The sequence below is a fragment of the Chiloscyllium plagiosum genome, unplaced genomic scaffold (genome assembly GCF_037043375.1).
Source record: "Chiloscyllium plagiosum isolate Xiang-an unplaced genomic scaffold, Cpla_swu_hap1 HiC_scaffold_21, whole genome shotgun sequence".
Taxonomy (NCBI): Eukaryota; Metazoa; Chordata; class Chondrichthyes; order Orectolobiformes; family Hemiscylliidae; genus Chiloscyllium; species Chiloscyllium plagiosum.
Window position 1 is genome coordinate 26582207 of NW_028270159.1, and position 16892 is coordinate 26599098.

General features: G+C 44.3%; 1 protein-coding gene across 5 annotated transcripts in view; it reads right to left on the reverse strand.

Moving 5' to 3' along the window:
- Nucleotides 1–16892, reverse strand: part of LOC122564836 (serine/threonine-protein kinase Nek6) — a 272209-nt gene that overhangs the window by 12479 nt on the left and 242838 nt on the right. For all 5 annotated transcript variants that reach the window (XM_043720147.2, XM_043720146.2, XM_087998434.1 and 2 more), the window contains one exon: nucleotides 8221–8334. In XM_043720147.2, coding sequence (XP_043576082.1) covers nucleotides 8221–8334 — 114 coding nt within the window. The remainder of the gene's footprint in view (nucleotides 1–8220; nucleotides 8335–16892) is intronic.

A 16892-nucleotide genomic window follows, 5' to 3' on the forward strand; every position in this document is an offset into this window, starting at 1 on the left:
CCACCAGCTGGTGGCGATGGTGAGTGAGGGTAGCTGGACCTTGACTGATCTCTTTTTTAATCATTTGTGGGACATGGTCTTCGCTGCCTGGCCAGCATTGATAGCCCATCCCTATTTGCCCTTGAGAAGGTGGTGGTGCGCTGCCTTCTTGAATTACTGCAGTCCACTTGCTGTGGGTTGAGCCATGATGCTGGTAAGGAGGGAATTCCAGGATTTTGACCCAATGACTGTTAAGGAACGGCGGTATATTCCCAAGTCAGGGTGGTGAGTGGCTTGGTTGGGAACTTGCAGGTGGTGGAGTTTCCAAGTACCTGCTGCCCTTGTCCTTCTAGATGGAAGTGGTCGTGGGTTTGGAAGGTACTGTCTAAGGATCTTTGGTGAATTTCTGCAGTGCATCTTGTAGATAGTACACACTGCTGCGACTGAGCACCAGTGGTTGAGGGACTTAATGTTCGTAGATGTGGTGCCAATCAAGTGGGTTGCTTTGTCCTGGATGGTGTCAAGCTTCTTGAGTGTTGTTGGAGCTACACCATCCAGGCAAGTGAGGAGTATTCCATCACACTCCTGACCTGCGCCTTGTAGTTGGTTGTCGGGAGGTGAGTTACTCACCGCATTATCCCTAGTCTCTGACCTGCTGTTGCAGTCAGTGTTTATGTGGTTAGTCCAGTTGAGTTTCTGGTCAATGGTAACCCCAAGGATGTTGACAGTGGAGAATTCAGTGATGGTAATACATTGAATGTCAAGGGGTAGTGGTTAGAGTGTCTCTTCTTGGTGATGGTCATTGTCTGGCATTTGTGTGTCGTGAATGTTACTTGCCACTTGTTGGCCCAAGCCCGGATATTGTCCAGATCTTGTTACATTTGAGCATGGACTGTTTCACTATCTGAGGAGTCATGAATGGTGCTGAACACTGTGCAATCATTGGAGAACATCCACACTTCTGAACTTATGACAGAGGGAAGGCCATTGGTGAAGCAGCTGAAGATTGTTGGGCCGAGGACACTACTCTGAGGGACTCCTGCAGAGATGTCCTGGAGCTGAGATCACTGACCCTCCACAATCACAACCATCTTCCTTTGTGCCAGGTATGACTCTAACTAGCAGAGTGTTTGCTGATATCCATTGATTCCAGTTTTGACAGGGCTCCTTGATGCCATACTTGGTCAAATGTGGCATTGATGTCAACAGCTATCACTCAACTCACCTCTGGAATTCAGCACTTTTGTCCATGTTTGAACCAAGGCTGTGATGAGTGACCCTGGTGAAACCCAAACTGGGTGTCACTCAGCAGGTTATTGCTGCGTAGGTGCTGCTTGATAGCACTGTTGATGACCCCTTCCATCACTTTACTGATGATCGACAATAGACTGATAGGGCAGAAATTTACCAGATTGAATTTATCTTGCTTTTTGTGTACAGGATATACCTGGGCAATTTACCACATTGTTGGGAAGATGCCAGTGTTGTAACCATTCTGGAAGAGCTTGGCTAGGGGAGTGGTAAGTACTGGAGCACACGTCTTCAGTAATATTACCGGAATGTTATCAGGGCCCATTGCTTTTGCAGTATCCAGTGCTTCCAACCATTTCCTGATATCATGTGGAGTGAATCGAATTGGCTGGAGACTGGTATCTGTGATGCTGGGGACCACTGGAGGATCCCAAGATGGATCGGCGCTTCTGACTGAAGATTGTTGCGAATGCATCAGCCTTATCTTTTACACTGATGTGCTGGGCTCCTCCATCATTGAGGATGGGGATATTTGTGCAGCCTCCTCCTCCAGTGAGTTGTTTAATTGTCTACCACCATTCACGACTGGATGTGAAAGGACTGCAGAGCTTAGATGTGATCCTTTGGTTGTGGGATCACTTAGTTCTGTTTATCACTTCCTTCTTGTGCAGTTTGGCATGCAAGTAGTCCTATTTGGTGGTTTCACCAGGTTGACACCTCATCTTCAGGTATGCCTGATGCTGTTCCTGGCATGCCCTCCTGCACTCTCCATTGACCCAGGGTTCATCCCCTGGCTTGATGGTAATGGTTGAGTGGGGCATATGCCAGGCCATGAGGTTGCAGATTGTGCTGCAGTACAGTTCTGCTGCTATCATTGGCCAACAGCACCTCATGGATGCCCAGTCTTGAGTTGCTAGATCATTTTGAAGTCTGTCCCATTTAGCACGGTGATAGTGCCACACAACACGATGGAGGTTATTGTCAATGTGAAGGCAGGACTTCATCTCTACAAGGACAGTGGGGTGGTCACTTTTACCTGCACTCTCATGGACAGATGCTTCCGCAGCTGGCAGATTAGTAAAGAGGAGGTCAAATGTGTTTTTTCCTCTTGTTGGTTCCTTCACTAGTTAAACAAATCCAATCTAGCAGTTATATCCTTTCGGATCTGACCAGCTTGATCAATAATGCTACTGCCGAGCCACTCTTGGTGGTGGACATTGAATTCCTCCCCCCCCCCCCAGAGTATATTCTGCACCCTTGCCACCCTTAGTGCTTTCTCCAAGTGTTGTTCAACATGGAGGAGTACTGATTCATCAGCCGAAGGAGAACGGTATGTGGTAACCAGTATAAGGTTTCCTTGCCCATGTTTAACCTGAAGCCATGAGACTTCATGGGGTCCGGAGTCAATGTCAATGACTCCCAGGGCAACTCCCTCCTGACTGTATCCTACTGTGCTACCACCTCGGTGGGACAGGACATATCCAGAGATGGGGTGTTACCTGTAAGGTATGATTCCACAAGAATGACTATGTCAGACTGTGCTTAAAAATGTGTTGCTGGAAAAGCGCAGCAGGTCAGGCAGCATCAAAGGAAAAGGAGAATCGACGTTTCAGGCATAAGCCCTTCTTCAGGAATGAGGAAGGTGTGCCAAGCAGGCTAAGATAAAAGGTAGGGAGGAGGGACTTGGGGGAGGGGCGTTGGGAATGCGATAGGTGGAAGGAGGTTAAGGTGAGGGTGATAGGCTGGAGAGGGGGTGGGGCGGAGAGGTCGGGAAGAAGATTACAGGTCAAGAAGGCGGTGCTGAGTCTGAGGGTTGGGACTGAGAAAAGGTGGGGGGAGGGGAAATGAGGAAGCTGGAGAAATCTGTATTCATCCCTTGTGGTTGGAGGGTTCCTAGGCGGAAGATGAGGCACTCTTCCTCCAGTTGTCGTGTTGCCATGGTCTGGCGATGGAGGAGGCCAAGGACCTGCATGTCCTTGGTGGAGTTTGGTGGGGGGGGGGAAATTAAAGTGTTCAACCACGGGGCGGTTGTGTTGGTTGGTGCGGTTGTCCCAGAGGTGTTCTCTGAAACCTTCCTCAAGTAGGCGGCCTGTCTCCCCAATATAGAGGAGGCCACATCAGGTGCAGCGGATGCAGTATATGATGTGAGTGGTGGTGCAGATGAATTTCTGTTGGATATTGAAGGATCCCTTGGGGCCTTGGAGGGAAGTGAGGGGGGAGGTGTGGGCGCAAGTTTTGCATTTTTTGCGGTTGCAGGGGAAGGTGACGGGGTGGAGGTTGGGTTGGTGGGGGGTATGGATCTGACAAGGGAGTCACGAAGGGAGTGGTCTTTTCGGAACGCTGATAGGGGTGGGGAGGGAAATATATCCTTGGTGGTGGGGTCCGTTTGGAGGTGGCGGAAATGATGAAGGATGATCTGATGTATCTGGAGGTTGGTGGGGTGGTAGGTGAGGACTAGTGGGGTTCTGTCCTGGTGGCGAGTGGAGGGGCGGAGTTCAAGGGCGGAGGAGCGGGAAGTGGAGGAGATGCAGTGGAGAGCATCGTCAACCACGTCTGAGGGGAAATTGCATTCTTTGATGAAGGAGGCCATCTGGGTTGTTCAGTATTGGAATTGGTCCTCCTGGGAGCAGATGCGGCGGAGGTGAAAGAATTGGGAATATGGGATGGCATTTTTACAGGGGTCAGGGTGGGAGGTGGTGTAATCTAGGTAGCTGTGGGAGTCAGTCGGTTTATAGTATACGTCCGTGTTGAGTCGGTCGTCCGAGATAGAGATAGAGAGGTCTAGGAAGGGGAGGGAGGAGTCTGAGACGGTCCAGGTAAATTTGAGGTCGGGGTGGAAGGTGTTAGTAAAGTGGATGAACTGTTCAACCTCCTCGTGGGAGCACGAGATAGCGCCGATACAGTCATCAATGTAGCCTTCTTGAACTGCAATCTTCTTCCCGACCTCTCCGCCCTCACCCCCTCTCCGGCCTATCACCCTCACCTTAACCTCCTTCTACCTATCGCATTCCCAACGCCCCTCCCCCAAGTCCCTCCTCCCTACCTTTTATCTTGGCCTGCTTGGCACACCCTCCTCATTCCTGAAGAAGGGCTTATGCCCGAAACGTCGATTCTCCTTCTCCTTTGACGCTGCCTGACCTGCTGCGCTTTTCCAGCAACACATTTTTAAGCTCTGATCCCCAGCATTTGCAGTCCTCACTTTCTCCCATGTCAGACTGTGGCTTGACTCATCTGTGAGACAGCTCTCCCATTTTCAGCACTAGCCCCTAGATGTTGGTAAGGAGGACTCTGCATGGTCAACAGAGCTGTTTGTGTTTTTGCCGTTCTCTTTCTCGGTTCCAAGATCGATGCCAGCTGGTCCATCAGTTTCATTTCTTTTTGTGACTTTCTAGCGATTGATACAACTGAGTGGCTTGCGAGGCCATTTCAGAGGGCCCCAGAGAGTCAACCACATTGCTCTGGCTCTGGTGTCACATGTAGGCCAGACCAGGAAACGATGACAGATTTCCTTCCCTCAAGGGCATTAGTGAACCAGATGGGTTTTTTTCCGATGATTGGTTTTGTGGTCATCAGTCGACCATGTAGAGTGGCGTGATTCAAACCCAGGTCCCCAGATCATTACCTGGGTTTCCTGGATTAACAGTCCAGTGATAATACCACTAGGCCATCGCCTGCCCAACTCCCACTGGGAAAAATACATTTTGGTGGGAAGAATGCCAATGGGAAGTGGGAGCTAATAAAGAATTCCTCTGTCCATTGTAACCCACAGGCTTTGTTCCATGTACATGCTGTAAATAATTCCTTGTTTATCAATAATTTCTCTTCCTGTTTGTAATGACCTGATGCTAGTAGAAGAAAGAATCTTGCTTCATGACCTTTCGACGTGTTCAAGTCTAATGTTACATCAGAGATTGTATTACCTGTTCTTTCTTAATTCCCAATAAGGTGAATCATAATTTCAAATATAAAAATAAAAATAATTAACTTCTGTCTCCACAGAATAGTGTGCCTGAAAAAGGGCTGCAGGCTGGTGCAGTAAATGTTGATTTGCCGTGTTGCTTCTGGAGATCGCCCTGCAGAAGGGGTACCAGTATAAACAACAGGTCTGGGATTCTCTAGACCGTATTACTATCACTTAGGAGTGTTGGATTTGGAACTGGATTTTTCTCATCTTCCAGGAGATTACACAGCTGCAGGGTCTGTGGGAGGGTATGCATTGTGATATGCAAGGCATCAAGGGTGGGTTGCGCTTCGGCGGGTCGGTGTGGACTTGTTGGGCCGAAGGGCCTGTTTCCACACTGTAAGTAATCTAATCTAATCTAATCTAAAAACTACGTCAGATACACTGGTGGGCCCACCTTGGCCTGATTTTGTATTTGCTATCATCCAAGCTGAAGACTATTTGCATTTAATTATTAAACTATTTGTATTACATTGTTATGGAACCTGAGACAAATAGCCATGAGAATGGGGAATGATTGATGCTAAAAGCTCTCAGCCCTCAGTCCAAAGTACAAAACTGTATCGAACTGCATTACAATTTGACACAGATCTTTATCAAATTAAAAATCTAAATTTTGCCACAGGGAAACATGTGAGTTTTCAAAAATTCTTTTTGTTTTTATGTTGACAAAGACAGAAATGATCAAACATCATTTTGCCTGGTATCTCCCATGGTGCATCCATCTGTGTGAGAGTGTGTAGAAAGACAAGGTTCGATTCTGAATGGAATCGAGCAGGTCTCCCTTCACAGTTTGGTTCTTTGAGGTTTTTTTTGTAATCATTTTCTAACAAGCCCCAGACAAGTCAATCTTCAGTCATAATCCGGTAACTTCTGTGTGAGTGATCTTAAGTTGAACATGAAAAGAACCAGTTTCAATGTTAAACTGAAAAGCACTCAAACAGTTTTTTTTAAAAGGATTACTAATATCTTGTCTGGAATGGACAAACATTCCCAGGCCTTTTTCAAAACTTGACGTAAGATGTTCCTTTGGTACTGTTTCTGAATTTCAATCCCTTCCCTGGGGAAGCTGTTATAATTTTCACAGAAAAGGAAATGGATGAACGGAACACTGGGAAGACACGGTCACGTAGAGAAACCACCGGGTCAGGTGGGTCACTGGCCTATTTCACTCCTGGGACTGTGCACTTTGACATTTTGGGCACCAGGGAGGCAGATGTGTGAATCTCCTTTTGTTAATGATGGGACAAGAAAAGAGGGAAGAGGTGGTGCAGGTGGGCAAGGGTAGGTTATTGATGGCAGTGAAACCTCCGGGCAAGCTTTGATGGTGACTGGAGTCTATTTATTCCCAATTTGCATCTTCAACATGAGCTCCGAAACCTGCTGGGTCTGAGGGGCTTAGCTGGGAGCAGTCTGGATTGGATGTGGGGGTCCTACTGAGACCCTGGGGCTAGACTAGTGCAGCTGGAGCACTTCTGCATTCTGCATCCATCTCCAATACTTTGAGTGCTCTCCCTTGTCTTCAGGAATGGCCCATGTGTTTTGGGAATAGGAGTGAGAAGCTGTGACAGCCATAACTGTGAATGACGAAGGAGCCACAGCAGCCCACAGCAAAGTGAGGGTGCAGCTGCAGGAAGCTCTTGCTGTGGCTGTAGACCAGTTAAACACTGGGGGAATGGGATTGCATCCTGTCACTGAGTCTGGCTAACTGCTTAATCAGTGTCCCAATGCAAACATGGGTGTGATCAAGAACCGTGTGTACCAGCAGAAATGCAAGGAACGTAGCAACGGAAGCAAATCCCTACTGTCCCTTTATGTTTGCTAGATTGCATCTCTCTCCAATCAATGTATTGTCTACCTCTTGCCATACCTACATCAGAGAGCTGTGAGACACCTGTTGCTTATGAACAAGAATTGCTGCTGATCCCTAAAAGGAGCCAAAAGATGAACAGCTTCAAGGTCACAATGATTTTAATGATGACTGGCAAGGCAGTGCCATGTGTCCTGAGATCTTCTACTTTGGGGACACAGATCCCTGTGAACATCTGCCTGCAGAGTTGGAAGTTCATGTGACATTGCTTCTCTGACTCGTCCAGATAGCTTCTTCTGTACAGTACAGCCTGTGTCAAAGTCATGGTGTCCACTGGCTCCAGGCCCCCAACCCTCTCCTCTGCCCTTTTGACACCTGGACCTCAGCTCTTCCTGTCAGGGATGTAGCTCCTCATCGTCACTGGACCCAAAATCTGACAATTGTGCTCCTGTTGTCAGATGCTACCTTCATTGCCTCAATGGCCTCCCAACTGTATTAGAAGACCATTCCCCCTGCCCTCACAATGCTCCTCTATTGTCAGTATTGTGAACACTCTGCACACAATCTGCACTGACCCAAAGTGGATGAGCCATCCCTGAGCCCTTCCCCTTTTAACGAGCCTGTCAAATTCATTGGTGTAGTCACGAGTGATTCCCTGCTATGTATCTGCTCCACGTACTTGGTCTGTCCCATACACTGGGAAACTTAGAGTCGGCCTGATCCAAATTCTTGGCACGTACTTCATTGAGCTCTTAACAAGTCCTTAATCACAGTTATCAATGGACTGAGTGGTTTAGCTGAGCTTGCTCTCACATGCCCCCTCCCCTGTGAAACATTATGGCTGACAATGCATATTGCAATGGAAAAATGGCAACCGTCTGATGTCTATGTTTCTTTCTTGCCCACCTTCATTTCCAGGGGCTCTTGTGGTGCAGTAATAGTGTCTCACTTCTGAGCCAGGAGGTCTGGGTTCAAGTCCCACCTAGTCCAGAGGTGTGTAATGACAACTCTGTGCAGATTGATTAGAAACTATCTAACTTTGTTCCACAGCCCTCGCTGGCCCTAAAATGCAGCCCTGAAGTCTGACATTCTCTTCTCTCTATCATAGTTGTTGCACTTGCAGTTATTACATAGTTAATGCATTTAAATACATATCCCAAGCAGTGATTGTCTCTATTGTCAAACATTTCCTTGATCATCAGCTCAGTTAAGCACTCACCTTTTCAGAATAGTGCTCTGCTTGAAGAGGTGGGTAGTCACATTGTTCTATCTTTTTACAGAGGGAGAAGAGATTCATTTTATCTCCATAGAATGGACTCTGGAGTGCAGCCATCTGAGATGAGAAGGAAGCAAAACGATAAATCGTTTCAGATGAATACTTTGAGGCAGATCTTACTGCAATTTTCCTATCTGAGAGAACACTTACAGATTTAGTTTTCCTGTAGATCTCCAAGTCACAAACATTATCATTGAAAATGTTTATACCCGTTAGATGACATATAGTAGCATTGAATTTCCTGTGTACAACACAAAATGGACCAGAATTTCATTTTGTGTGACCAACTAATAATCTCTGCCTCAAAAACTCAATTCATTAAAACAATGCTGTTGCTATATTGAAAATACAGAGGGTAAATTTCTTGAAATGAATCATGTTCTAATCACAGAATCCCTGCAGTGTGGAAGCAGGCTATTCGGTCCACTGGGTCTACCCTGACCGTCTGAAGAGCATCCTACCCAGACTGAGCCCCCTCCCCTATCCCTGTAACCCTGCAATTCTATAGAACCATAGAATCCCTACAGTGTGGAAACAGACCATTTGGCCCAACAAGTCCACACCGACACTGCGAAGAGCAACTCACCCAGACTCACTCCCCTAGCTTATTAGTCTACATTTCCAATGACTAATGCGACTAACCTGCATACCCCCGAACACTATGGGGCAATTTACCGTGGCCAATTCACTTAACCTGCCCATCTTTGGATTGTGTGAGGAAACCGGTGCACCCGGAGGAAACCCATGCAGCCACAGTTAGAATGTGTGAACTCGACACAGTCACCCGAAGGTAGAATCAAACCCTGATGCTGGGAGGCAGCAGTGCTAACCACTGGGCCACCCATCTAACCTGATGCAAAATGCCATCCAGAATTTTAAAAGCAGCATGAAAATATTACCTGATATTTCATTATAACTTTAATGATGTAAATAACAAATCTCTTCACTGAGAGTCAGACTGTGCTTTCTGTCTTTTTCAATGTCTTTTGATTGGATGAGTGTGGCAGAGGCAGGGAATGGGCAAGCCTATTGCTTAATGTTACTGGAGCTGGGTTCAAATCCCACCACAGCAGGTGATGGAATTTGAAGCTGATGATAAGTCTGGAGTAGAAGATTAACCTCAGTAATAGTTACCTTGTTAGTACCAATTGCTGTAAAAACCCATTTGGTTCATTAATGTCCTTTACGGAAGGGAACCTGCCGTCCATATCTGGTCTAACCAACATGTAACTCCAGATGCACGTAATATAGTTGACTCTGAACTGCCTTCTGAAATGGCCCAGCAAACCACTCGATTCAAGGGCAGTTGGGGATGGGAAACAAATCTTGGTCATGTCATGCTACCCACTCCTCATGTAAGGAAGCGGTTTTAAAATAGAAAGGCATTTATGCTCCTACATTCTGAAACATGTTGTGCCTAAAGTACATAAAGGATGTTTAGATGGTCGTGTGTTTTTTTTAAAAGAATTGTTCTTAAGAAAAGGAACATATATTGCAGGTTCCTCCTTTTCCTTGGGATTGAACCTTTTATGTTGATTTCCTCAAGGCTGTAGTAATTTTGACGCCTTGCAACTGAAATTGGCAGGAAATGTAAGCATAGATTGACAGCCCCAAATGTGAATATGAACAGGATGGTTTTCAGAATGTTCTATCCTATTGTTGCTACGCGCAGAATAGCAAACGCCACAATTTCAAACTTAGTCCAGTTTTAGGAGCAGGACATTTGTTTCAACCTGACATCATGTCATCTCTGTTCATTTTTGGATCAGAGGTACTAGGCATGCTAAACATCACTTCTAAATCCTTACTCAGAACTGTTGCTCTGATTTGGAAGTAGAAAAAAAACAAATCAATCTGGTTTATTGGCCCTGTTTCCCTAAATGTTCAGAATTAAGTATCGAACTGTACATAGTTTTGAATTTTCACTGCAGTTGAAAAACATAGTGGTGATTTACAACCCACTGGATAATAGGAATGACTTTAATGCTTAAAAAATCAGGGGATTACTTCAAGAGTTGAGGTCACTTATATAACTCGATAGATAATAGCTTACCTTCCAGCTTGAGAACACTGAACAACAGGACTTGCTGATGTAATTTCACATGCATAATACATTTCATACACATGCACTTTAATTGGGTATTTTTCATTATTTAGGCAAGATATGTCCTTATGACCAAAAAGGGCAAGCATACAGAAAGAATTAAATGCCATAAGGAGTTTCTCTTATGGTATTAATTAGTAATGATGAAACTGTCTGAAGCAGCACCATACCATGAAATTCAGAATCTGAGAAACAAACTCTGTCTGCACTTAATTTGTTTATCTGAGTTGGGGTTAATGTTACACACACTGTCTCAGTACCAGCGAGGATAATAATTAGCTAGGACCCTCATTTAACATCCCATACACTGACAGTAGCCAAAATTAAGACACAAAATGACTTGGGCTAGAGCAGGGTGAGTCTTCATGTTGATGCATGGTCCAAGAGCTCCACACAAGTAGTTGGTGAAGTACAAGAAGGTGGCCTGCTACCCATTGAACTACAAGGCATGAGAAATCAATGACTGACTGCCAGAGAGTTGATGAGAAAATAGAAAGGTCAAACTGTGGGACTTCCTGCTTTGGCATTCAGATGCCCTGCTATCACTCATAAAACTTTGGTTGGATACAGTCATTTCAAATGGAAATCCTTGAGAAATGTTATAGGTTCTTGTAGAAAGTTGCGAGGAAACGTTTTTATTGCTGCAATTTATGAGTTTTTTTGATCTTCAAGGAGTTGAACATGTTCAGAATGATTAATTATAGGTTCCAATCATGAAGGGCTAATTACGGAGTCTGTCTAAAGGGCGTCGCTAATACAGTTCAGTTTGCACACAGACTGTTCACAAATGAGATATCCTCAGGGCCAGGGTAGTAAATATTGACATCAACTTGACAGTTTTGATGCTTCTGCCCAGGAGGTTTAATCTCACCTGCAGTGTCCACTGCTTTAAGAAAATCAGCTGTAACAATGCAGAACTATTCCCCATCTCACTTTCTCTCACCAAGCCCCAAGCAAAATGTCTATCAGCCATGTCACCAATTCATCCCTTGAAGAAATATTCTCCATACTTTATCGAATTAGGCTGGAATTCTGGCAGCAGGGGCATTGCTATCATGTGCAGTAATATCATGTACATGGACATTTGGCCACTGACTGACTTGAAGCCAGCTGCCACCACAAACTGCAGGCCAGCTAGACCTGCCTGAAACATCATCATGTTAATTCGTTAGCTAAAACTGCAAGTGGGCTGACAGTGGCCATGGGGATTGACATGTTAGCAGAAGCTGATCACCATAATAAAAGATGAACAGTCACCTACAACAAATTTTGTTCAATTACTTAATAGTTCATTCTACAGTGATTACATTATGCCACTGAGGTCAATTTCATTTATTCATTGAAGAGATGTGGGTATTGATGGTTGAGCCAATATTTATTGCCCATCCTTAATTGTCCTTGAGAAGATGGGTGGTGAGCTGCTTTCTTGGAACCACTGCAGTCCACTTTATATAGGAACATCTGCCGTGATGTTAGGGAGGGTGTTCCAGGTTTTTGCAATAAATTTCCAAGTCAGGGTCGTGGATTTCAAAGAGGGGAACTTGCGGGTAATGGCATTCCCATGTACCCGCTGCGTTTGTCCTTTGAGATGGCAGGGGTTGTGGCTTTGAAAGGTCCTGCTGAAGGAACATTGGTGTATTTTTGCTGCACACATTGCTGCTACTGAGTATGAGTGGTGGAGGGAGTGGATGCTTGTGCATGTGGCACCAAACAAGCTGGCTGTTATATCCCAGATACTGTCAAGCTTCTTGAGTGTTGTTAGAGCTGTGCTCATCGAGGTAATGGTGGAAAGTCTGAGAGTTTCTTTTATGACATATTTATATACCAGATCAACCAGAATCTTTAAATAACCACTGGACAAAGGTATCATAACAGAGAATGAACCAAGGGTCTCATAAAGTAAAATTTAGAAATCCTTCAGTGATATTCGTGAAATTTTACTCGGAAACCTACTTCGATGTGGACAGGCAGTTATATCTGGAATTTACAGTTGCTAGTGTGAGAAGAAATAACGAGAGGCAGTTACAGTGCTGAGGATGGGAGGGGAAATTAAGGATTTTGAGATTTGGAGATGGTCCAGTTTCTACTTATTTCTACTTATTACCTAGCTACATATAGGTTGCTCTTGCCCCTCCCCAAATCTCTTGTGCATAATGTTGTGCTGGACCTTTTAAGGTGGCATCTTGTGCTTCCAATACAGGTCTGCCCCTCTTGTGTTGCGATTTGAGGGTGCAGATATGAGTGTAACCAAAGCTTTTAATGTCTACTGTTTTGGGTCTGTTTACCAGCCTTCTAGCTCGTATATCCAGTCACAAAACATCAAATCTACCTTCTATGTAACTCCTATGTTGAATTTTCATCTTTGCTACATAGCACCCTTTGAGTGCAGTCTCCCAAAACTCCCACGAGACATTTATACCACTCGATTGACAAAATCCTAAAGTTTCATTCTCTAAAGATTCATTAGATCATCCTCCATACAGATCTCAAAAATGCAAAACCTTTCACGCCTCTCCCAAGTTGAATCTCAGGGGTGGGCCTTCCAAATGTCTCATTACAAGAGGCCCTCCTATTTGTCCTCTAGCCTTCGAAGCGTGGCAGCATCCTGAAGTGGATTGCTCCCTGGCCACTGAGGTGGCCCAAACCCAAAACAAACATTCGGTCTTAATTATCTTTACTTTCAGCAGCTATTTCCTGGTCTCGGGATGTCGGGAAGTGTTTCAGTACAGCCAATAAGTTGCTGTTCATTTGTCGTCATTGTCGAAAGGCAGAAAACATAGCAGCCAATTGGTGCATAGCATGATCCCATTCAGCAATCAAAGAAATAAGGTGTTGGTTGAAGGATAAATTACATCAGCTTGGCCAAGATCACAGGACATGTTCCTGTCCAGTTGAGATGGTAGCAGGAGCTGTCATCTGTTATAAGATGCTGCCAGGGCTTGGGTTAAAACCTCGTTCGAAATGACAGCACTTCTGACAGTGCAGCTCTGCTGTAGTCTTGGAGTTTCCGGAATAGGCTTGAGGTTGTTAGAATGGGAATGCAATCACTTCACTAAGGATGAAGCTTTATTACAAGCAATTAGCATTCACCCAGTTTTGTGACTTGAGAGAGAGCAGTGTCAGGAGGCTCCCAGAAAAAGGTAACAAATTGAAGGAGGAAAACATAGAAATATGATCATGCGTTTCCTCTGGGTGCTCCAGGTGGATTGGCTATGCTAAATTGTCCATAGTGTCCAGGGATGTGCAGGCTAGGTAGATTACAGGGATAGGGTTAGGAGGGTTGGGTCTGGATGGGATGCTCTTCAGAGGGTCGATGAGCTGAATGGCCTGCTTCCACACTGGGGATGCTATGATTCTACAATAAATGTAATGAAATCCAAAGTATGAAAGCTGCTGTAGTGTTAATCCCAGAATAACTAAAATGTATGAAGCAATGTTTATTGATCCAGTTGGTTGGAATGTTCAAGCCTGTTCCATCATCATTCACAAATTCTTGTTGCAAATTACAGTCATGGAATTGATTCTTTCCAAATGGTACAAATAATCCAGGTGTTGTTTTGATACATCCATTGGAAGTACAGCAGCTGCCATTGTGACTAGTTCTGACTTTAGACCTTCTTGACTGATTCTAAAAATAATTCCAAAAGCCCTGCTGCATTTACATACTGAGGAGCCAACAGTACTAATGGGGGTCTATCTTCAGGAGCCAAGATTCAGTTGTATGTAGGCTCAGTAAGCAAGAGGTATGTCATCGCAGCAGGCAGCCCACACAGTGCCCCAGCTGCTTATTAATCCATAATGTGATTCAAGTGCTTCTTGTCACTCTCACTCACTGTCACATACAGAGCCCTATAATGGAATAATACCTCACTCTAATGAATCACCACTGGATAATTGTTGATATTATCTACTCTGTTTAGAGTGTTCATGCAAACTGCTTGCTCAGACCTGTGACACCTCTCATCTTATGATTTTTTTTTGCATGGCAGCTGAAGTTGATGTAACTTACTGTTTTTAATAAGGTATTATTTGATAATTGCTTTGACCTTTCACCCTGGGATGTGTCTTTTGCTCATTAGCATGCACTGCAAGTGCCAGCCAAAGGGTGCTGCTGTCTTGCTGCTGACAGTCGCTGCCACCTCATGTCAGTGCTCAAAGACGGCCACAGTCTCTGCTATCGCTTTGCAAATGATAAGTAGCACTGACAGAAAATTAGCTGTATGGTAATGAGCATGTTCTTTAACCCTTCAAGCATGCTGCGTGTAAAGAGCTCGCCTGCCCTTAGGCACTTCATGCACACAGCTGGCTGACTCAAAAGCTTAAAATTAGCACAAGTTCGGTTTAAAGTGAGAGCGTATGATTTTCCATTGTCACCGACTGAAACTTAACCCTTTCAACGCTTAAGAGCTAGAAGTATTAACAGTTAAGACTGAAGAATCATGGGAGAACTATTTTGTAGATCAGTATGATATGACAAAGGCTTTTAGGTAATGACAAAATGTTGACAAAATTATTGAGAATCATTTTCTCAGATGTAATTCACATCCCTTGAAAGCTGCAAACAGAGTTCAGTATTTCAACTGCAAACTATTTTGTCATAATATGTAACGTGTTTGAAAACTGCTGGAGACCTTTCTGTTGTAGTAATGGGCTCATTATTGGTCTCAGTTCAAAATCGGTGGTCAAAGTTGACTTTTGCTGATATTGTTAGACAGTTTGGAAGCTGGTTAGTTTCAAATTTGGAAAGGTTGAAATCCAAAATTGGGATAACAGAGCATGGATAAGTCTCAATTCGATTATCAAAGTGGTCATATGACAACCCCAGTCATCTGACTGCAGTCCTCCAAAAGCCAGAACAGGTATTTCAGTAAACAATATCAAGCTTGGATCAATCTCAACGCTAGGCTATTTCCACAGAGGGTTGGAAATTAGCTCAACATAAGGGTTAATGTGTATACCACTAACCCTGGATCGGCACAGATCCAACACCACTCTGAGTGCTGGACCATACCTGGCTCTTATTCTGTTCTGTGACTACATTATATAAGTACTTAATTGGCCATGGAAGAAGCTAAATCAATCAAGGTTTTCATTTTTTTTTTACATCCCTTAGAACATTTAAAAATGTCTTAATATTGGAGGTATTTCTGCCAGTAGAGTAATATTTCTATTTAAAGGAAAAATATCTGGCAATGAATTTCTGAAAAGGAAAAATTACAACAGCAATGCGTTGTTATCTCCACAATGACATTAGGTACAGATGCCATAATGATGGGACCAAGGTGTCTGGTTTTCTGGGACAGTCCTGCCATTACCCAGCATTTTTAAAAAATTCACTTGTGGGATGTCGGCGTCACTGGTCACTTATTGCCCGTGCCTAGCTACGGGTGAAGGTGGTGGTAAGCTGCCTTTCTTGAACCATACCAGTTGACGTGCTGTGGGTGGATCCACAATGCCCTTAGGGAAAGGCAACCTACGATTTTAACCCAGCAACAGTGAAAAGCCCCTTCAGTCGGGGACAGATTTGACTGCCCCTTACAAGGCCAGTCATGCAGGTAGGGAAGGTCTGGGGGCAGGGCCAAGATTGAAACTTCTTATCTTAACACTGAGAGCTTCTCAGTGTTACCCAGTGAGACTGTGGGTGGTAAGACCAGTGGGATGAGGCACACAGGCCATTAGTTTTTAGAAGTATTTTTAATATAGAAATAGACTGATAATGATATTTTCTGAGGAAGGTATACGAAGCAGCATGAGTGTGTATATTTCTGCAGGTGCCCAGCAACCTCATGCAGATAAGGTGCCCTGCATTCACTCACCATATGCTGGCTGGGTCAGTACTGCGGGGCGCTGATGGGCACTATTGCCTGGATCATGACCCCTATAAACCCGAGGCTAAAATGTTTAAGCATGATTTGTGTCTTTTAGTTTGTAAACAAGTAGGGAAAAAAAAAACAAAAAAGTGTTTTCCAGGAAGACAAGATTCTTTCTAGAATAAAGTAGGTGAAGGCTTGAATGTGTGTGAAACTGACCTGAAATAGAAAACTATGCTAGAATCAAAATATTACAATTTGAAATGGAACTCCGATGCATTCTCTGTTTAAACATTACCTGACAGCATTTGAACATCACTTTACCAAAATTATTCACTTGTGATTTATTGTTCACAAGTTAAACATTTAAATATGAAAGATCTGATTGTGACAGGTTTTATAATTTCTGACTATACTGGGGCAAAGGGGAGAAATGAATACATGCTCCTTTGTGCCTCATATTGCCTGGACAAAATAACATGGTAAAGAGTGACAATGTGCAGGAGATACATCTGTGAGGTATGTAATTGTATTTCACTGAGGACATCTTCATGGTTACTGCTGTGACATGACACAGAATACATTCAGGAAATAAATTCATTTATCACAGTAATATCTGTAAGTAATACGTGAGTCACAAAGCTGGTCTATGAGAATTTCAATGCCTGTGACAAGAAATGGCTTACATTAACACTGATTAT